At 45.5% G+C, this 22,960-nt stretch overlaps 1 protein-coding gene and 1 long non-coding RNA gene across 5 annotated transcripts in view; one reads left to right on the top strand and one right to left on the bottom strand.

Moving 5' to 3' along the window:
• Positions 1–22,960, bottom strand: part of LOC132418504 (uncharacterized) — a 330,667-nt gene that overhangs the window by 18,601 nt on the left and 289,106 nt on the right. The window contains exons 5-7 of the long non-coding RNA XR_009518004.1: positions 8,101–8,216; positions 6,809–6,941; positions 5,614–5,673 (exon numbers count right to left, since the gene is read on the bottom strand). This is a non-coding gene — a long non-coding RNA (uncharacterized lncRNA). The remainder of the gene's footprint in view (positions 1–5,613; positions 5,674–6,808; positions 6,942–8,100; positions 8,217–22,960) is intronic.
• The window catches only part of GRIA3 (glutamate ionotropic receptor AMPA type subunit 3), a 288,864-nt gene continuing 280,307 nt past the window's right edge, over positions 14,404–22,960 (top strand). For 3 of the 4 annotated variants that reach the window (XM_060002403.2, XM_060002404.1, XM_060002405.1), the window contains exons 1-2: positions 14,404–14,696; positions 15,855–16,013. In XM_060002403.2, coding sequence (XP_059858386.1) covers positions 14,606–14,696; positions 15,855–16,013 — 250 coding nt within the window. In that variant the 5' untranslated portion in view covers positions 14,404–14,605. The remainder of the gene's footprint in view (positions 14,697–15,854; positions 16,014–22,960) is intronic. The other variant, XM_060002406.2, reaches the window with a different exon arrangement.

Below are 22,960 nucleotides of genomic sequence, written 5' to 3'. Positions count from 1 at the left end.
TACTGAGCCCATGTGCCACAACTACTGAAGCCCAGGTGCCTAGAGCCTGTGCTCTGCAACAAGACAAGCCACTGCAATAAGAAGCCCACGCACCACAACGAAGAGTAGCCTCGCTCGCTCGCCACAACTAGAGAAAGCCTGCGTGCAGCAACAAAGACCGAATACAGCCAAAAAATAAAAAATAATTGATAAAAAAAATCAAGATGATGCTAGTCAGACCACCGATGACCAATTACAAGATGACTATCAGAGCTGACTGTGCTTTCTGCATGTAGCCCCCCCATCTATAAAAGCTCCTGCCCACTGGTTTGATGGTGGGGGGGGGGGCGAGGAATTGGCCTTTGGACAAGCATCCACCCTCCCCCAGCACCCGCTGGTTGCCAGCATCCAAAATAAAGCACACCTTCCTTTCCACCAACCTTGCCTCTTTATCGGCTTTTGAGTGGCGAGCAGCCGGACCCCACTTCCAATTACGGAAGCACTAGAAGCCCCTCAAATCACACTCAGAGGAAGCACTCCCTCACTGCCCGAGCATAATTCTGGACCTGATCTCTGTATCCAAACAGTTGTCAAGGCTTCCACACATAAAGGAAATAATACTTGCTCTAGACAGGATCACTCAGCCCTGAGCCGGGCTGACATTCATAGATGAGTCTGGCCATTCGCTTAGCCCTCCACTTGTTAGAAACAGATCAGTACTTGTGCAATGCCAAGTCCAGAACGGCAATTACAACAACCAAAAAAAATTAATACCATGCACAGAGAAAATACAATATGAAAAACATCTGCTCCATCTGATGTAGAAGAAAAGAATCATTTGATTATAAACATTGGATCTCAGTTCTCATCTTACAGCACCAGAGAGGAAATTGTTCCAAAATTGATAACTTGTGTTTTTCCGTCCCAAAGTTCGTGTTCCCATTCAAATTGCACTAAATCTTTAGAGACATTGCCTTCTGAGCCTAAAACCTATTTTCCCACCTAATTCTCATCTCTTGGTAAATACTTGAAATGTACCTAGGAAATCAAAGACATAATTTCTTTTTCAGTATATGCAAAGACATTTGTCTCCTGTGGTTGAGGCGATGAGTTAAACACTACAAAGAAATCAGAGGAGAGCGGATGGGCACTTCTGTGTCGCTCCTTGCCCCTCTGGCACTAGTTTTATTACTCTGCAACAGCACCGATGTATGGAAAAAACCCCCAAGGTTCTGGCCTCTTGGCTGCTTCCAGGAAAAGTCAGCGTTATCTCAGTGTGTACTGAGGAGCAGGTGAGGAGAGAAAAATAAAAAAGATGATCAAAGCCCTCCTGCTGCCCCCCTTGCCTCTAAAGTCTTCACCAAGAGCCCCAGACTCGGCTATTCTATCTTCTGCTGTGTGCATAGAGAGCAGGTAATCAGCAGAGCTAATCAAAAATGCATTCATTACCGCACAGCGGCAGCGGGTGAGAGCGACTGCAGCTTTCATTTGGCAAGTGGTTTCTGGACTGGCACAATCCAACCTGTGTGGCTCGCTGGCAAACCTTTTGCACCTCCTCGCCCTCCACATCTCCCCCACCGCCATCCCAGCCACCTGTGCCACGCTCAACTCTGCTTCTCCATTAAAAGCAATCTGATTCATACACTTGACAATGTTTTCCCCTCAATCACCACAATGTTGCTCTGTAAAAGCTGTTTGCTGCCTAATAAGTCTTCTGAGTATTTTTAAAAAGGTGTTTCTTCACTTAAAAAATACCTTTTTTCCCCCTTTGTTTTCAAAGCAGGAAGCCATTTCTTGCCAGGGCGAGAAAACTCAAATGCTGACACATTCTGCAAATGCACAAGCCTTCCCTGCTTTCTCCAACTTAGCAAAATGGACTCTCTCAGAGCCCCCAAAAAGAACCAAAAGCAGCTCATAGGGAACTGTGCTAAAACATGCTGATGGGCCCGCAGCTAATAAAATAATAGCTAACATTACTGAGCATTTATTACGTGCCAGGCATCACTCTATGCACTTGAATTAATTATCTCATTCAATCCTTACAATAGCTTTGTGGGGTATGGGCTGCTATTATCATCCCCATGGTCCTGATGAGGCCAGTGACCCAAGGAAGTCAAATCACCCTAAGACTAGTTGTGGATGGAGGATTCTGAACTCAAGGAGAGTGCTCTATCCTTGCTTAACCACTCCCCATGGTTCTGATGGAAGAAGATTAGTAAACCACTAGACACATTGTCTCACCCCCTCAGACTACAAAGTTAACCCTTCCAGGGCATGTGATTATTTTCTAGGACACATAAACAGTACTCTCTCCATCCCCTGAAAAAAATAAATCTGCTTTAGCTAAGTTGGAGAGGGAAATTTATAAAAACAAAACAAAACTCTTTCCCAAGTCTTTGTTTGCCCCAGTCGGTCTACAATGCAGGTTGAGTGGTGACTGAGCTCGTATGGTATACAGGCAGCTATCTGTTCCCTGCCCTTTGAGAACACACAAACTAGTGGGGATGTTAGAACACACACACACAAATACAGAGTGTGATGTGGAGACAGGGTGGCATAGAGGCTTCCTGGGTTCAATTTCACTTCTATGACTTAGAGCTAGGTGACCCTAGGCAAGTCATTTAATCCCTCTGTCTCTGTTTCCTCAGCTGTAAAATTGAAATAATAATAGTACCTACTTCACAGGGTGCTATGAGGATTACATGAGCTAAACTGGCACATAGTAAGTACTTAAAAAATACTAGCTCAGATTGTAATTTCTTTCCCATCGACATGAAATTTATAGCTTATGTTTTATATCCAAGGTTTCAGTGAAGAAGTAAATGGTGGTCATTTGAGGCAGCCGAGAACAGTACTATATATGTTTCATTAAATACTTTGACTTGGTCTCAGATAATCTGGCAGATTTCTGACCCTCCTCCAGAAGTATACTATGAAAGATACCAGATTGGAATATTAGCATTTTGAGAAAGCCAGATATATTTCCCAATTTAAGCTTTGGCAAAAGAAAAGGTTTAAAAAGTAAACAGTCCCTAACTACATATTTTTATCCGAAGGAGTCTGCCCTCTAAATTATATGGGATTGTGTGGGACTTCCCCGGTGGCACAGTGGTTGAGAATCCGCCTGCCAATACAGGAGACACAGGTTCGATCCTTGGTCCAGGAAGATCCCACATGCCGCAGAGCAGCTAAGCCTGCGCGTCACAACTACTGAGCCTGCGTGCCACAACTACTGAGCCTGCGCGCCACAACTACTGAAGCCCATGCACCTAGAGCCCGTGCTCCACAACAAGAAAAGCCACCACAATGAGAAGCCCGCGCACCACAGGGAAGAGTAGCCCCTGCTCACTGCAAGTAGAGAAAGCCCGTGCACAGCAACGAAGACCCAATGCAGCCAAAAAATAAAAATATAAAAAGTAATAAAAATTTTTAAAAATAAATTATATGGTACTGTGGCTGTTTTAGTACATGTAGGAAACCACAAAAATAACAAAATAGCCAGTTTTTTCACTTGAAAAAAATGATTTGCTTCAGGCTTCCTTTAAGCGGCAAGCACATGTCCTGGATTTAAAATAGGATTCAATTTATCTGAATTCATTTTCCACAAAAATTTTTAGATGCATGCCCATTGCATAAAGCAAGATTTGCCCGTATTATAAGGTATAGCAGCAAATTGCTGATGTCCATTTCCACTTTGTCGGCATTTGCCACCCAGCCTCTTATCATGCTGTGGACAGCTACAGACATAGTCAATTTTCACGTTCTTAAGAAACAGGAAATGTTATACTGACTCAGATCTTCAATTCTTCTCAACTGTCATCCATTCCTTAATGGTAACACAAGGACTGCTTCCTGCCAAGTACTTTGTCGAATATACCAACCACTTATCTAACAGAATTCTGAAAAGAAGATGAAAGGATGGGTAAGTTTTGACCATGAGGAGGTAAGGAGAGAGATTACTCTCCTTTTCTCCCAGCAGATCCACCCTCCATTCCTCTCCACTGTGCCCTGCACCTCAAGAAGGCTTGTCCTAAGTGTAACATATGGCCACTGCTCTCTAAGAGTTTGTCAAATCTAACCACCCAGACAAAAGGGCATTGGGTCCCCTCTTTAAAAATCTATCCCTGAAATCAAACAGACTTCTCCCTTGTATTCCTTCTGACGCATAAGCCATAACATTAAACAGAGCACCATTGGATCTTGCTTTTGGTTAATTCATGCATTCATTCATTCATTTGACAAATATTATTTATCATCAATTACATTCCAGTCATCGTTCTGGGTACTGGGATTACAGCAATAAACAAAACAGAACAACAACAACAAAAAATCCCTGTGCTCATAGAGCTCACAATCCTAAACAAATGAAATTAGTAAAATATCTAGTTAGAGTTAAAATATAGCATTTCAGTGTAACCCAATATGAAGGAAGTTGGTTCCTCAAGCTTCACTCTGGTTAGAAGGACAATAAAATGTTTATAATTTTAAAAAATCGATTAGTTTGGAAATGTAAGCATTCCATTCACTCAGGTACTTATTAATCACACTGCTCTAAATCCAAAAAGAATTTGAAGTATTCTACAATAGAAGACATAGAAATTTATTGTTTTAATTTATTATCCATAAATCTAACTATAACAAAAGTCAAGTAATGTACTCAAGAAGTGTAAGGTTCAATGGTCAAGACAACTCTCCCTTTCTGCTTAGATAATTTGTCTGCAATTATTGGAAACATCCACAAGGTGGTGGTAATGATGCCTCAGTTTATAACCATATGGGAAGGGCAGGCTGATAATTATAGGTATGATTTACCTAAAATGAAGATACAGTATACTTCTCCAACCACAAAGTTTTGTTTCTCAGAACTCTTGTGGCAGGACTTCCCTGGTGGTCCAATGGTGAAGAATCTGCCTTCCAACGCAGGGGATGTGGGTTCAATTCCTGCTCGGGGAACTAATATACCACATGCCGCGGGGCAACTAAGCCCTCACGCCACAACTACAGGGCCCACTCACCCTGGAGCCCGCACACCACAACTAGGGAGAGAACACCCACACGCCACAACTAGAGAGAAGCCCGAGCAGACCACGCGCCGTAACGAAAAGATCCCGCATGCCTCAACAAAGATCCCATGTGCCACAACTATGACCCAGCACAGCCAAAAATAATAATAAGGAAAATAAATAAATTAAATAAATAAATAAAAACAAAAACATATTAGAAAGATACCATTAAAAAAAACTCTTTTGGCAGACTTCATGATTAAAGAGATTAGGATGTTTTCATTAAACTTAAGAAGGCTCAGATCTTGAGTAAGCTCATGAAAGCCCTCATTTATTAATTCATTCAGCATACCTTTACTGAGAAGCTTCTGGGTACTAAGCATTATGAAAAACATTTAAAAACAAACTTTGTGTTCACAAAATACACAGTAAAGGAAACATCCTAAATAAAAGGGGAAAGCAATGATAATTTTCACATTCTAACTTGTTAATAACTGGGACCGGTGCAATTACTTTCCATTTACCATCCTTTGTTTGACAGATGCTTCTCAGGGTCTCTTTCCTTTAAAGTTTATATGAAATATTTCTAATTTTGGTTTGCATTAAATATGGGAATAATAATAGTACTTACCTCAAAGAGTTGCTCTAAGAATTCAATGAGACAATACAGTTAAACCATTTAGCAGAGTACCTGGCACGTGGTAAGAAATACATGTTAGTTATCATCATTGTTGTCGTCCTCGTGATCATTATCTTCATTACTGTCACCATCATCATCATCACCATCAGGGTAAAATACCAAATTTATCTGCATATACCAGAAATCTGAGTAAAGGCAATTCAGAACTGGGGGAGCAGTCACTGCTTTCCCTTTATTAGCAAAATGTAACAATGTTCTAAACTCTTAACCAGAACCTTAAAGGGGAGGGGACATTTGTTTGGTTTTGCTTTGTTTTATTGGAATTTAAAGGAATTGCCTTACAAGGACTTTCCCAGTGTGGTGCCTCTGGATACAGAATGATCTTCCCCTAGGGAACTCAACGTGAGTTTAGATAGCAGGGTAGCTAAGATTGCAAGACCACTCTTTGGCCTCCTGCCAAGATACAGTGATTTTTTTTAAAGTGATTTTTCACTTCCCTTGTAACATGGAACTTCTCTTGGGACTGAGGCTACACAGTGAGGGAGGCCAGGAGAAGCAGCTGAGGAAATGCTTGTGCCCTCCCTGGAGGAAACCCTTCATTTCCTTGGGATCTGTAGGGCCCTTAGTGAACGAGCTTTCTCCCTGAGGCCCATGGAACTGAGGCAGAAGGCTCTCCATACTGCCCACTCTCCTCTAGAGCAGGCACTGCCCTCCAGGGAAGGCTTCAGAAGTGTGACCTGTGCAGGCGCACAGGGAACCTTGCTAGAAGGGCCCTGTGCTTGGTGTAATGCTCTGCGGTCTCTGTCTTGAAGTTCCTAATAACGTGTGAACAAGGGCCCAGCATTTTCATTTTGCAATGGACCCCGCAAGTTATATAGCCACTCCTCTCTGCCCTGGAGAGTTTCTAAACGCTGCGTGGGCTTCGTTTTTCGTCTCCCTCCTTCCTGTTGCTCGCTTAGCAGAGTCCATCTCACTCCCCACCCTTGAGTCAAAGCAAGAGATGGTAGCTCAGTGGAAACTAGCTTTCTGCCTAACCCTGAGCCCTGGGGACCACAACAAAGATATTTTCGTACTGCTGCTTCCTCTCCTTTAACATTTTCTCTAAACTTAAAAAAACAGAGCGATAATAATAATAACAATAATATTCCTTGAAGCACTGATGACTAGTAACAAGCACGACAGGTACCTTGCAGTGAACTGAGGCAAATGGGGCAGCATAGGAAGTCAGAAAGCCTTGGATTCTGTGTCAGATTTGAGGAAGTGACAGACATTCTGTGCTGCCTCAGTTTCTTCACCAGTGAGCTATTGCTACAGAATGCCTAAAAACGTAAAAGCAGTTAGAAATACACTCAGAAAGCTTACATTTCCTTACTTCTATAATTTGAGCTAATCAATTTTACCTACCTGAATGCTACCATATTGAGTGGACACCTCTCTCTCTCTCTCTCTCTCTCGCTCTCGCTCTCTCTCTCGCTCTCTCTCTCTGCCTCTCTCTCTCTCTGCCTCTCTCTCTCTCCCTCTCTTTATTATCTTATATAGAGAGGTAGACAAGATATCTCCCCAATTCACAGATCAAAACACTGAAGCTCAGGAAGTGTAGTTTGGGCAGAGCTGCAACTAGAATTCAGGTTTTCAGATACCTGGTCCAACACCCACGTTTCTGAAAAAGCATGTGTAAACCTTTTGGTTTTTAAAAAACTCCTATCCTGAGTACATAGGAGTCGGGTTTCTCAACAGTGGCACTGTTGACCTTTGCAACTGGATAATCTTTTATTGTCAAGGGCTGTCCTGTGCATTATAGGAGGTTTAGAAGCATCCCTGGCCTCTACCCACTAAGCGCTGTAGCAACCACCAACCCACCACCCCTCCTCCCGCAGGTGTGACAATCAAAAAAGTCTCCAGGCATTGCCACGTGTCCCCTGGAGGGCAAAACCACATCCAACGGATAACCACTGAACAAGAACAGTTCACTGTTTAAAGGAGACTTGTGGTGAATGCTTTAGTAAACTATAAAACTGTCTCCAAATTTGTATTTCCACATATTGGATTTTCTTAAACTTGGAGATACCTTATTTTCAAAAGAGAAAAGCACTAATTTTGGTTGTGTTGGGTCATCACTCAGAAAAAATGTGGATGGTTCTTATGCTTTTCTTTTCCCTCAAAATATTATGATGTTCATGGAAGTGATGTCATAAAGATTTAACAGAATATGCTCACAGCACACAGGTTGAAGCAGATTAAATTTTAGGAAACCCAGAAATTCCTCTTTAAGAATTAGCTACCATCAAGTACCCTAAAATTCAACTGTTTCCAGTTATCTTTTCATTCCTCTAAATACTCTGAATTCATTTTTAAAGCAGGAAACCCAGAATTTCCTGCGTCTAAAGGAGTGTTAAAAAAGCCTGATTCTTCAGGGTTTCCCTGGTGGCGCAGTGGTTGAGAGTCCGCCTGCCGATGCAGGGGACGCGGGTTCGTTACCCAGTCCAGGAAGATCCTACATGCCGCAGAGCGGCTGGGCCGGTGAGCCATGGCCGCTGAGCCTGCGCGTCCGGAGCCTGTGCTCTGCAACGGGAGAGGCCACAACAGTGAGAGGCCTGCGTACAGGAAAAAAAAAAAAAAAAGTCACTTTGTGAGAAGCTGGAGTCCTGAAGCCATGTGATTTCCACCTGCAGTTTTCAAGCCCATTCAGAGCTCACCAGGGGATAATTACTTGCTAAGATGTACCCATCCTAGCAGAATATATTTGTTATGATTCAATTCTCTCACAGCATTAAGGAGACTCTGGTCTGGTGGATAAAGCCCTAGAGAGATAAGAAAATCAATTCCCCACCACTTGGCTGTGTGACCTTGAGCTGTTCACTAAACCTCTCTGATTCCTCAGTTTCATAGTCTATGGAGTAACACCCTAGACCTCTGCTTAACCTGAGAAGGACATAGGGACGAGTCACTAGGTCCCTCTCTGAAAAGATCTGGAAGTCTATTTGCCTCTACCCCTAGGAAAAGAAATTATTTCTATAATAGTTTCTCACCCTGGACACTAAATATAACATGTTTCTCTTAAGAAAAGAATTAACTAGCAAGCAGAAGCATCATGAACTGAATTTAGGGGACTGAATTGCTAAAATAACAGAAAGATCTCACCATTGAGCAGTCTATGTCTAATGGACCAAAGACAAGACCATTTCAGCAAGTCATCAGGGGCCTGTAGACATTTCAGGAGTAAAATTACTACGACTCACAATTCTCTGGGAACTGGCACTTGGGAAGATAGGGATTTCCGTGGTTATTGTGGTTGTTTCCCAACCTCCATCTTTCCCTCCTCCCACTGTGTGCAAGTCATGTGGCTTGGTGAGGGGCGGGGAGGACTGATTCTACTCCCTCCTCTCAGCTCTATGGATGGAGCATAAGCCCCCATGCCATGGTGATTGCCTCGTGTGGCCCAAGCATGACATTGCCAGGCCAAAAGATTAGATCAGGAATGGTCATGTGATTCATTTTGAACCGATGATGTAAAAAGATGCGATGCAGACGTGAAGAAAAGAAAGACTACAGACATTTTGCCATCATGTGGGAAGCAGAAAGGAGAGAGGAGAAGAAATTAGGTTTCTGATAAAAATTTTGAACTATTGAGTCCAATCAAACCTCAAGCCAGCCCTACCTCTGTCCCTTCCAGTTACATGAGCCAATGCATTTCCCTTATCGTTTGCGCCAGTTTTTGTGGGTTCTGTCCTATCTGAAGCATGAAGCATCCTAACTGATATAGGAACTGAAGGGGTCAAGAGCATGCTCACTAGCCCTGAGCATGACTAAAGGAGGCAGTATGAAAATGTTTAGTCCAGACAGAAAAGGTTGGAAGAGGGATACTAAAAGTGAAAGATCACCTCCAAGTAACAGTGCCCCAAGACAGCTCCTGGAGATGTCTTCAGGTCAAAAAAAATAATGAGTTCTAAACACCCTTACCATCTATGAAAAAACAAGCCAATCTGAAAACCATTTGAGAGAAACAATTGCTTCCATGCCCACTGCTCACTTGGTGTGACCGTCTCCTGGAAGTCGCTGTGGATCCATTTCTGGGCATATTAAACCTGAGTTCAAAAGGCTCCTCCTCTGACTCACATATATACTCCCACCGAAAGCAGTTCCAAGCAGGCCCGTGCCTGGAATTTCAGGTCCTCAGGGCTGTGGATTTATTCAGCAGCGCCTAGCTTGATATCTACATAGAGGATTTCTACAGAAGTTTCTGGAGGAGGTCGTATAATGGAGAAGTCTGGATGACAGAGAAATAACATGGAGGACCCAACCTTTCTTAGATGTCACACCCAACCAGAGTCTCCAGATGCAGCTGGACTCTATTCTTCCCAAAGGATCCAGGAATGGAAGCGCAAAAGACAACTATAAAGAATCAGCAGTACCTAGATTCGTTCATTGATTAGAGTGCAGGCTAAGGTTTGGACAGTTTTTCTGACCCTAAGATAATCCTGCCTCATGGAATCATAGGAGCATAGAACATGAGAGCAGGAAGAGTCCTTAGAAATCATGCTGCTCTGTCTTCTCTTTTTAGTGGCATGGGATTGAATCTGGGATAAAGGAAGTACTTTGTTTCAGACATTTAAACGCCTTCCTCTATACCGCCGTGGTAGCTGGGGCTTACTGTTTTCACAGCACCTACCATGTTAGATTGTCATTCCCAGTGAACACATCCGCTCCTCTTTGAACTTGAAATTCACTGGAAGCAGAAACTGTCTTGCTTCCTTAAATCCCTGGTGCCTAGCGGACCCTGTCATATAGCAGGTGGTCAAACGTTTGTTGAAGAAATCAAAGTTTCAAGTCAAACGGTGAGAAAGTTATCATGATTCCATTAGGCAAAGGATATAGTATCTTGGTTTCATTAACTTTAAAGGGTAGAGCAGTTTCCTTCCAATGACTCAGAATAAGTTTCGTCATTATTTTTCTTATTTGCAAAGTATCCAGTTAATAAGTATGGAGCTTCATGTATGATATAGACCCCATCTCCAAATTCCACTGGCTGACGTTTCTTTTTGCTTACCCAAGTGTCCCATCCCAAGCCTAAAACAGAAACCTCAAGAGGGAAGTACTATTTTCAGTTTTGTGTTGTACATTTTAAAACTTATTATTACTATTATTATTTTTTGCTGCCTCAACATCCCCAGAAACAGGCTGTGCGCACCCTGCCAGGCGACCAGGTGCATCAGTGTGGTAAGACTGGCCCCTGCCACAAGATCCCATTCTTGCTCTCCCTTCACTGTCACCTAATGTCAATCAAATATACCAATGAAATTCCCTCATGCCTTTTGCTTGTGTACTCTATCCTGACCCCCAATAAAGGCACTTTCCCCTGGGTCTCTGTTTCTCTCTCTCTCTCTGTCTCTCTCTCATCTTCCCACTTGCTTGGTTGAGCCCCTTCCCTTGGCGCCCCGCCATGTGGTCCCCCTTTGTGGTGTACTTGACTGTTTCTCTAGGACGTGTGAGTATAATAAGCTTCATTTCCCTATGCCTCTCCTGTGTCCCCTCTTGTGACTGCACCTGACCAACCATCTCATGAGAGAATACAGAACAACTTCTCAATAAGAACTGCAACAAATTATTTTCTTGCTGCTTAAACTGTATCATTGAGCTCATTTAAAAGTGCAAACCTCGGGTCCTAAGACTAGCAGGTACTCCTGAGTGGAGCAGGGGTACCACTTAACCACAGAGGGAGAGCTAGATTTGGGGCTTTGTTGGCAACTTCTGGTGGCTACGATGCTGCTAGTACAGTCTCTAGCTCCTCACTGGAAAACCAGAGATGAAGTTCAAATAGCATCTCACTGCTTTCTTGGACGAGGGATCGACTGCAAAAGTATTTGCTTGTATTAAGCAGGCGTTTCCACCAACAGCAATATGCCTAGTCCACCACTGTGTCCCTGCTGGCTCAGAAGGGCCTAGTCCAATTCTGCCAACAGCTGCCGCTGACAGTGAAAAGTTGAAAGAGTGGCAGCAGATGAAAGAGAGGAAAAAGGTAGTGGAGAGGGGAGACTGAAAATGGAAGGGATGGGCGCCATTTACAGAGATGAATTCAATGGAGAATTTCAAGTGCAGAGACACTGAGATGCCTTTCTTCCTCTCATCTTTCGTTACCGACCCACCCCGTTACTCTTCAAGCCAAATGACTGAAGATGGCCACAAATCTCTTCATCCACTGCTGCTCAGTATTAGCCAAGCATGGATGGGGACCTGGATGTCTTCAGGAGTGAAGTGAGGTGTGCTGAAAGCTGCCTGCCTCCGTCCAAAATATGTTGTCCGTCCACCTGAAATGAAACTGACACTCCTCACTAGAGTTATTCCTTTGGGTCAAGGCATTGAAGGCTCCTATTAAAATGCAACTATGTTATCTAAAAGGAGGAACATATAATGCCTGGCACAGAGTAGAGCTTCTCTAAATGTGTCATTTTTAATATTAAATTGCCACTGCCTGCCGTTAGAACCTTAGTAAAGATTTATCTACCAGATTCTCTCCTGTCTCCTAGGGCCCTTGAGGATCTATGATGGGAAGACTGATGTGGAACACTGGCAAAGATTGGGTAGCAGAGTCTGAGGTTTGGCGGATGGTGGAGAAAGGGGAGGCTGACAGCATGAGGCACTTTGGGGGAGAAAAGGGCGCTTTCAAAAGGTGAGAAAGAGGGAAGAGAATTTGGAAATTAACATTTATTAACTTTTCCTAGTCAGGCACTGAAATAGATGCATTTACATCCACTATCTTATTTAATCCGCAACCATTCTATCAGGAGAGGAATATTAGTATTCCCATTTTGCAGGTGAAAATCTGAATAGGGGTTCAGATTAAGAAAGTCGCTCAAGGTCACACAACGCCTCTATATAATGGAATATAGATTCGAACCTGGACCTGTCTCCTAAGCCTATGTTCCTGAACCACGCTATCTCACACTCCACATTTGTCAAGGGGTAGCCAACCTAGTCTCTGCTACCCCTTCCGTCCTAATTCTCCAACCACTTGCAAATTGCGGCTTCTCTGACTCCCAGGTTTCTCCCTCACTCTTTGCCATGGACTATCTAAATGGAGACAAAAGATTTCCATGGGTGGTGGGGTAGGAAGAGATTTTACATTATCAGGATGGATAGAAATTTGGGGAGAGCCTAGTATCATTTTTCTGGTTGCCCAAGGGTTTGGAAACTATCTGTTCCAGGCTCCAACATATGTCACGTCAAAGCCAAAGTTCTGGCTTAATCAGCGTGCTAGTTGGGGCCCTGGGCCCCTGCCTTGATATCCCCTGCCCCGTGTGCGCCATCTTGCTGTAGGCTGGCAGGAAGATTCATTTTCCACGTGGACCAGGAGGAGAAGATATGAAAAAAAAGAACAGCTGGTGTGGGGAGGGACAAAATCCGTCTCTTCCAGAGTAGCTGGGGTAGGTGCGAAAGAGTTGGGAGATAAAGAGTCTTCTTTTTTCTCACCACTGGAGAAAGGGGCTGGGGAGGGGTGCCTACAGCCCAAGAGGTCCATCCATGGGATTCTGTGGAGGGTATCACCCCCAACAGAGATCCAGGCTGCACTGCCTACTTCCAAGGTTCTTTCCTCCCCTTCGACAAGAAAGAGAAGTGGGGGGAATTAATGGCCTCTGAGGTCATCGGTCAGGGGCCTAGGCTGCTATGTCCAAAGGCAAGACCAAGGGAGCAAGGCAGCCAGGAACAGTTTCCTCTAACCTTAACTTTCAATCCCCACCAGTATCCCAACTCATTCCCACACCTCTCTCCTCCTTCGTTGTTGGGACTGACTGTCCTTTTCATTAACCTTTTAGTTAACCCCTCCACGCAGGACTTCTCTACGCCCTCCAAAGCTGTCAGCCCCTCGCTGCCCGCCACCGCCCTCTCCCCCCTCCCCCGTAAGCCCGGCTCTGAGCTTGGGTCCGGGGAGGTCTCGCCTCCCAGAACTGTGAGGGTGAGGGCTGCTTTACTCGCTCTCGGATCTCCGCTGTAAAAACTGAGCGGCATGGCCCGGGCATGCGCAGCATCTTCGGGCGCATTGTGATGGGAACTGCTTCTCTGAGTCTCTACAAAGACTCCAGAGTAACCACTCACTGCCCACCCCCCGAGACCCTCCTTCTTTAAGCCAGACGCACAAACGCACAGACAATGCAGCTTTTCTTTCTTCTTCTCTTTAAAAAGCTGGCTGTAGCTTGAAAGGCTGGCCCACGTGAGGACTAGTGTATTTCTATCGATTCCATCTCCCGTGTTGACAAACGCCAGCGCTGAGGCTTTGCAGTCCGCGGCTGCAGTTTGCAGTGGAGCTAAGCGGTGTGCGGCTTTAATTCCACGTCAGATCAACTTTGATCAATATCCCCCTACCGGCCCAATTGGAAGAGCCCAATTCACCGCCGCTGAGCCTTTTCGCTCTTTCCTTCTTTTTTCCCCCTCTTTAGACCCACCATCTTCTGGGGGAGAAAAGTCTCGGATTTTCTTTTAATTTCTTTTTTTCTTTCTCTCTCTCTTTTGTTTCTTTGGGGGATTTGTTTGTTTTTCTGTGTTTTGTCTTTTTTGTTTTGTTTTGGCTTTTGGGTTTTATTCTCTCTCTCTGTCTCTCTCTGTCTCTCTCTCTGTCTCTCTCTGTCTTAGAGATAGGGAGGGAGATCGCTTTGGCGAACCGAGCTTGCAGCCAATGAACCCGCCTTCCAGATTGGTGTGAAGACAGAAGTGAGGTGGGGGGCGGGGAGGGGGTGTGAGAGAGCCTGGAAGCGAGCGAGCGAGCGAGCGAGCGAGAGAGAGAGAGAGAGAGAGAGAGAAAGAGAGGAGGTGGTGGAGGAGGACTAGTGTGGGGTGGAAAGGAAGAGTGAGCGAGAGAGCAAGTTGAGGGGAGGGGGTGAAAGAGCCGGCGAATTCTTTTTCTTTTTCTATTATTATTTTGAAGACTCCCGAGTTGCGCCTATGCTCTTGTCAGCTTCGTTCTAGGCGTAGCACGGCCAGGCAGAAGAAAATGGGGCAAAGCGTGCTCCGGGCGGTCTTCTTTTTAGTCCTGGGGCTTTTGGGTCATTCTCACGGAGGATTCCCCAACACCATCAGCATAGGTAAGCGCGAGCCAGCCCGCCGGTCGGGCCGGGCTCTCTTGCACCCGAGACCACTGCCCTGGCGTGGCTTCTGCGGCCGCGGGTCCCTGTCCTGCATGGCCTGGGAAGAGACGGGGGACGGGGATCGGGCAGGAATCTCAGGGATCTGAGCCTCAGAGAGCTGGCTGGTCTGGGGAGCATCGGGAACCAGAGGGGTGATCTCCTGGGGCTTGGCGGGGTGGGCTGCCGCGTTTTCCGAGCTGAGCGGAGCAGGGGAGGCATGCCAGAGGCTGCAGCCGGGCGAAGAGTCACGGCTTTTCGGCTCGCTGCTCCGGACTTTGCCATGGCGTGCGTGCCGCCGCTAGAAGTTGTCCCAGGGTGATGCCTCCTGTCTGGCTGCGCCAGGGCGCGTAACCCGGTCCGGGGCTCCCTGTCCCGCGTCTCCGGGTCCCGGGAGACCGGCTAGCGCTGGGGGAGGTGGAAGCCCACCCTGGATTCCCCCAGACCCGGGCAGCAACCGAGGTCAGTGGCGGATGGGGTAGGAGGCGGGGGTGAGACTAGAAGCCGAGCCAGCGAGCGGCGAAGTCACGCAGACCACGAATTCATGAATTGCCGCTGTGTCTGTCTGGAGCCCGGCTCCCGGGCGCTGGGAGGGAGTTCTCTCGGCTTCTCCCTGGATTTACTAGTCAAGAAGTTAGAATTATTGCCATTACAGAACCAAGCCCCTGTACTGTCATGGGGGAGCGGGGGCCTGTGGGGAACAGGATGGGGCAGCAGGGGGAATGAAATTGTTTTTCTTCCCAACCTTTCCCTTTGCGCCACGAAAAGATGAACCAGCTTGTGGAGATGGGAGGTAGCGGAGGAAGAGGGGAGAGGAAGCTACCGCCTAAGAACGAAGTCCCACTCTTGGTTCCATCGTCCTACCCCAAAGCAGCCTCCTTTTCCCTCTTTCCCCTTTCCCCCTTCTCGCCAGCCTCTCCTCCGACTCTTTAGAGGAAAACTAGGTTTCTCTTGGCCAAAATTTGAGTTCACAAGAGTCTTCAAAGACACACAGGTTGAAAATCAATCATGATCACGCACCCAGGTACCACTGAGAGGTTATCGCCTATCTGTAGCTCCCCAATTTCTAACCACTCCTGGGGGGGACACAAGCCAAATCTTGGTTCCCTTTGCTTGTAGGTGGACTTTTCATGAGAAACACGGTGCAGGAGCACAGCGCTTTCCGCTTTGCTGTGCAGCTATACAACACCAACCAGAACACCACCGAGAAGCCCTTCCATTTGAATTACCACGTAGATCACTTGGATTCTTCCAATAGTTTTTCTGTGACTAATGCTTGTAAGTAGATCTGCTTTTCCTCCTTTTGGGACCTGGGAACCTCATTTGCATTTTGCTTGTGGGACTTGGGGTCTGCGTAAGTGCTGGGGTGGCGATTGCCTTAGTAGACATTTTAGGGGCTCTAGTCAATCCAGGTTTCATGTGACATAAATCGACTCCAGAGGATCCTGCTGAGGGAGGGACTTAAGGCAAGTACACAAAACTCTGTTGTGAATAATGTTTCATGCAGAAGTTTCATTTTCCTCCCTGCTAAACTGGCGCTCCCTCCCCCGCAACCCCCTCCCTTTTTTTTTCCCTTTGGCTGGAAAAAAAAGAGAAAAAATAGCATGGTTGTTCAGGGAAATTTCTTCAGATGAGATTAAAGAAAGAAGCCTCTTGATTGAGTCAATTCAGGATGTGCATTACTTGACTGTTAAAGCTAGCACCTGGCTGTAGGAATGAGCTGAATTTGACAATCGCTTAATATATAGGAGCCAAATATGAGAAATTCTGCAAACAAGTGACCTTGAGGGACAGATCAGGCTCGGTTCCCTGGCCTCTTTCTGTCCTAGAATATCACCTTTCTTACCGAGAGAGCTCTGATAGGAACTGATAAGACTACAAACTGATTACAAGTGATGAACGCCTGGCAAACTGAGGGGAAGGGAGAAAGTGCTCAGTGACTCTTTGGAAAGCTACTTCTGTTCTGTCTCCCCTAGTGTTGTTCAACTCCCCCCCCCCCCCCCCCGCCCCGCCATTGTTAGGGACAACACAGTTCTTAACTTAGAGCAAAAGGTGGAAGGCAAGGCGGAGGCTTGCAGCAGGAAAACCGAATGCCAAAAGGGAAGAATTTCATCAGCCCCCAAAGCAGTTTCTGAAACAGCTAGTTGTGCCCTGTGATTGTTCCTGTGGAAAGGGGACATTTCATTTTGAGAAGTAAAACCACGGGAACCTGGATGACTGATAGCCTGTTGGACACAGGTTTTTCTGGAATGTTTTATTCCAGAGAGACTGATAATTCTTCATCTGAGCTTATTTCATGAAAAGTTTTCACAACAATGAGGGTGAGGATGGCATAAATATGTTTTGCTTTTATGGCTGGTGTAGTTGGGAATTTTTGATTTTCTTTCAGGGGAGAAATGATGTTTATATTTGGTTGGGTGAAACTTTGTATATGACTTTCTTCAAGTTCTTCTGCCTCAAAGGATATGTGATTTCCAAAAACTGTTGAAAGGGTCTCCAAGGGCACAGCCTCCTTGGATTTGAAGACTTGGGTCAAGGGGATGGAGGTGAATTACTTTGCAAGAAATTGTGACAGTTTTCAGCTTTAAGAAAATTTTAGCTGAAGGTACAGATCCTTATATGAACATGTTCTGAGGTACTCTGTATTTGACATTCTTTGGCTTTCCGACATTGACAAAAATAGGAGCTTATTAACTCCAGCTAAGTGTGAAAGTTACAAAATGTCTGTCTATACTTTGCATCTGATTTTGGTAATCCCAGCCTGTCTCTTCAGCACACTTACAACACACATCTGACTCTTAATTCTGCAGCCCTGAGATCTTGTCAAGAGGCCGAATTCCAAAGGCAGCTTCCTAAATATCAATTAGAACAGATTTAAAACCAAATACATGAAACTACCCAGATTTATTATTATTAACAATGAATAATGTTTATTTCAACTCACTTTAGTGTCTTTCCACTGATGTTGACTGAGATAAGAGTGCTAATTGACTTCTCAGGAATGATTCATTTCCAAGGTTTTGGTCTTGCTGTTTATGGTCAAATCAGACTGACACTAGCCAGCCCAGGGCCATCAGAACGCTACTCAAGGAGCAATCAGGAAATGATCCTTGCCATGTGAAAAGCTCAGGTTTGAGAACAGGCACTAAGTCATCTGTATTGGTGTTGAGTTGCCTTAATGCCCTACCTCTCAGGGCAATAAAGGGACAACCGTGAAAGGAAAAGAAATTGATCAACACCCCCCCACCGCCCGCCACCGCCGTAAGTCCACAACACTTCATCTTACAAGCTTATAAGGCTGGGTTATGGCTGGGGGCTTGAAAGTGTAGCATAAGGGGTGTGGCTTACTGGGCAACAGGAAAGACAGAAAAGGCGACCTTGCCCTTAGTTATGCCAAATACACATATTTGCACACACTGACTCACACGGGAGAGATTTCTAGAAACCAGTGATGTGTACCCAGCTGCCTGTTGCACACTCAGACTTTACAGCTCAGAAGACAGAGGAGGAAAGCTGTCGTCTTCTCCAGTCCCCGAAACAGTCCTCTCTGAATGTCACAATCATTGAATGGGGGCCAGATCTCAAAGCTGTCTCCTGGTAGCCGCTGCCTACAATCTTAGTATGAGGAAGATGACTAGTCCAACCACCGTCTGATAGTCTCTGAATGCAGAAAACAATCATTTCACGGGGCCAGGGAAGCCCTGCAGGTGTATCTCATTTCTTTCCCTGCCCTTGAGAGTTCTTTTTCTCATGGAAGTGAAGATCACATATCACAGATGTCGGCACACAATACTAGTTCAGCGCTGGAGCCTGGCAGGTGACCCCTGGTTCCATTCTATTACACAGAGGAAAAAAAAAAAACACCCTGGATCCTCTGGCCTGCCCCTCCCTGGAGACCTAGGGAGAATTTGAGAAAACCCCAGGTGAGTCCAAACCTGCTTGCCCACCTCTCCTCTCTGCTTCAATATGGAATAGAATGGCAAAAATTAAAGAAACTTTCCCCTCTTCCCATTCAAAACTCCTAGTTTCAGCTTCCCCTAACACTAGAATTGATCTCTTTCCATGATCTTTCCTGCACCCTCAATCTTGCGGCAGACACACACTTCTGAGGACACAGGTATGCAGGTAAACAAAAAAGCCAAAAAGAAACAAACGGTAATGCCTTCTGTATGTGTCCCTGCTCTCTGCTCTCCCTCTGCATCCCCTCCCCCAACGTATTCAGAGAGTTTGCTTGCAATGAATCCCAGGCATCAGTTATTTAAAGACTCTTCTTCACCAGCAACCAATTCTTTTCTGCACAACCCCCAAGAGGTTTGCTTAAGACAGACTCCGCCCTCAATCCGCATCTTAAGAGGCCAATAAAAGCATCTCTGGTTTTGAAAGGTGGTTCATTTGGGATCTCAGCTCAGAGGTGAATTGAAGTTTATCGAAGAGACTCAGCTGATTTGGAGCACATGTTCTTATTTCGTAGTGATTAACTGAGTTTGCTGCTTTACTTTTCAATTTGGCTAGGTAGCCCCAGAAAGAAGCATGGTGTGAATACTATGATTTCAGGATACATGCATTCATACACACACACACACACACACACACACACACACACACACACACACACAGAGGCACCTATACACCCATAATCAGTATTTATGAAAAGAGGTGTCACACACGTTCTAAGTTGTATACACGTCTGTTCTTTAAAAACCAGATTTGATCATCGTAGGGCTTTGGGGAATGTGGCAACACCAAGGGACTGCTGAGTCCCATTGGTGTGGCTTTGCTCCCCTGGTTCCTCAGGAAATGCCTCCGATTCCCTTGAAGTCCCCTCCTGTGTCTTTCTGCTGTGCACTTGTAGTACACTCCACACTACATCACCCCAGCCTCTGCAGTGTCAGCTCATTAGCACACAGATCTCATATTCCCTCTCTGCACTGTCATTGCAAAAATTGCTGTTGTACACCTTTACAGCCAACAAATGTGCTTGTGGATTACGCGCTGTTTGCAAGAAGCAAGGAAAAGGCAAATGTAACCTTAAAGGTTATTCACCACGGAATTGTGCTCTTAACGCATTGGCTTAAGTAAAAATCTGTTGATGGAGGCGTAATAGTGATGGTGGGACTGACAGTGGGACTTAGGAGTGCAGGCTCTAATGGAGCCCCAGGCAAAATCCCTTTTGCTGGCTAAATGTAACTCATCAGCTGCAAATTTTTATTCCATTCATTTTTTTCAAGCTATTTGAAATATACCTGCTAACTGAGAGCACGCTCCTTTTGTAACTGAGCGCATTTCGCTACCAAGTAAGTGTACTTAGCTGAGACAGGTTTCCCTCTCTTGCCCACAGAGTCACAATTTAAATTATCTAATTATTCTAACTGCCAGGATCCATTTAACTGTTTAAGTCCATTTGGGAAAGAAATGTCTCCCCTGATCCTATTCTCTGCTCTTTGGTGGGTTTTGTTTGTTCTTTTCATGTGATCTTTGGAAGCGGGGTGAGGACCCCACAGTATCACGGCTCCTGCCTTCAAACAGATCTTCACATGCTAACCAATGTCAATAGCCCCAGCTCCCACCACCAGCTCCCCCATCTTTGTGGCTTTGCCGCTCTCCCTCTCTCTCCAGGCCAGTCTTCCATAAGCTCACTGGCTTAGCTCACTTCTCAGCCCCTCTGGCCAGCTGGCTTAGACTACTGAAGCACGAAGAGGTCGCCAGAGATTCAAGTCACCTTCTCACAAGGTTTATTACGGATTTTTTTTTAATCTATTTTTTACGTGGCGAGGAGGGAGGAAGGTGATGCTGTTCATTCGGGCCATAAAAATAGATGGCAATCAGCAGGCTGTAAAGGTGAGCTTCCAGCAAAGTGTATAACCTCCCCTAGAAGGTGGCTTCCTGGTGATCTACTAAGGGGGGGTGGGGGGGGCGGCAGGAAGGGTCTGGGGGGAAGGAACAAAGAAAACTACTTGGTTCTCCATCTATGCCTACTGCAAAATAAGCCACGGTTTTTCTTCCTCTCAGCAATTTTAACTTTTTTCCTTAAAATGCGACTAGTTTCTCACATCCCCCACTTCTGCCTCTATCCGAGGTTGTTTTCTTAATTCTGCATTTCCCTCCGTACTTGCCAAGACTGAATGAGAATAGTGGGCGCTGGTTGAGGTTTCTATTATATGTTTTTGGCTCCTGGTATATTTTTAAATTTCATTATTATGGGTAGTCAGAGGTGATTGGCTGGTTTCATTTTAACAGATTGAAAAATAAACGAAGCTTCTGAGGCATCATTATTAGTCTTCCTTTGTGGCTGACAGATTTGTCATTTTTATACAACTGGCTAAAGGATGAAAAGACAGCATGGATTTTAAGAGAGGGCCAGAATTTTAGAAGGTAGAACTCATACCTTCGGGGGAGGAGGATAAACATGCTAATTCAGATGATTTAACTTTTAACTTCTTAGATTGAGACAGGAAATAGCTTTGAAGGACCTTTCAGAAAACTCTTCATCTTCTCAAAGGTCAGGGAAATTATCTGCATACTTTACCTGGCCCATTAAAAAAAAATCAAGTTTTGACTTTGTTCCTTTGGCTTTGATACTTTGGGTCTAATTAGATGACATGTCCACAGGAGGGTGCAATTCAAAGCCCAGGTGGGGGGCTCCGGGCATTTTTCAGCAGGAGTGTGGGAGTTGTGCAGACACAGAAGCAAGTCCCTCCCTGCTGGGGAGATGTCTGGGCTCCAGTCAGAGAGTGACAGATAGCGTCAGCCCGTGCGTGGGGTGAGCCTTGAGCCAGGGCAGCAGTCCCCGGAAGGGGTCGGCACTTGGCAAAAGGTTAACATGGACAGAATTTGTCCTCTTCTCACTTCTACCTCTTCTCTCACCATCATTTTCCCCTCCTGCTCTGCCCGCCCAGCCCAGGCCCTTTTGCTGGTGTCCAACTGGCCTGTGATTCTGGTATCCCACCCACAATAAACTGACCTAGGGACTGTTTCCTGCTCTGGACTTTTCCAGACCTAATGCTCCTTCCCCATCAGAATATCTCTGTCCTTCGTCCATCCTCCTCAGGGCCTTTACTCTCCTTTGAGGGTGATAGCTTTTTATCTAATCTAAGAGTCTTGCTGAAAGTGGCTGATAAGGGGTTAATATACCTGACTGGGGGGTGTTTGCTTTAAAACCAGGGACTCTGGGAACCATAATGCCTCAATTCCAAGGAAAGATACTCAAATGGGGGTGTTTCTGGACATGAGGTGCAGAGCAGCTGTTCACTCTACCCAAACCAGAGATCAGCTGCCCCTGGTCAGGGAACACCTCTATAGGTCAAAGTCAAAAGGTCCCTGCATGTGGTAGGTTTGGTGTAAGTACACCCAAGGCATAGGGGAGGCACAGCTTCACCATGTTGAACTTAAAAGTCTTTGTGGTAATTTGGGAAGCAACCAAAGGTCATAGGGATTCATTTTATTGACGAAGTAAATATATACCGCTTTGTGTATGTTAATCATGCCTCAATAAAGTGGTTCTTTAAAAAGTGTAAACTTTTTGTACGTACTACCAAAAAACAAACCAAAAAAGAGGCTGCTGTAGAGTCTGAAGGGGCCTGCGTGGGCACTGGCAGGGGAGGCACTGGCATGGAAAGGAAGTCGTAAGAGGGGAGAAAGGCGGTGACAAACCTGGGCCTCAGACTGAAAGCTTTCTTTCCCTGGGATGGCACATAGAATGCAGTGATTATGAGGCAGTATCTACCTCTGGAGGGACTTGGAAGCCTAGCCGAGCAGTGTCTCCTCCCCACTCCCTCCATCCCTCCCTCTCCTTTTCTCAAGTGTACACTCTGGCTTCCCTCCCAGTGGAAAGAGGCAGAATACAGTTAAGTCCCCTACATACGAACCTTCAAAGATGCGAACGTATTCTAAACCTACTACAGTACAGTACTGTATAGGCGATTATGTTACTTGGGTACCTAGGCTAACTTTGTTGGACTTACAAACAAATTCGACTTATGAATGCGCTCTCGGAACGGAACTCGTTGGTATGTAGGGGACTTACTGTACTCTCTTCTGGATTTCTGTTTGAGCTTTGGTCAGAGAAGTAAGTGTTTACAGCCCTCTGTCTGGACTTCCCTTCTCCTCAGTCCCTAACTACCACTGGCTTCTTTAACACTTGTCCTCAACGTGACCATCATTTGTCCTTATTTGGAAGGGGGCATGGGGTTAAGGATAAGGGTGAGGAAAGGAAACACAGCTGGTCA

The sequence above is a fragment of the Delphinus delphis genome, chromosome X, assembly GCF_949987515.2.
Source record: "Delphinus delphis chromosome X, mDelDel1.2, whole genome shotgun sequence".
Lineage (NCBI taxonomy): Eukaryota > Metazoa > Chordata > Mammalia > Artiodactyla > Delphinidae > Delphinus > Delphinus delphis.
Note: the sequence above shows the minus strand (reverse complement) of the source record. Positions and strands in the feature narration are given on the sequence as shown.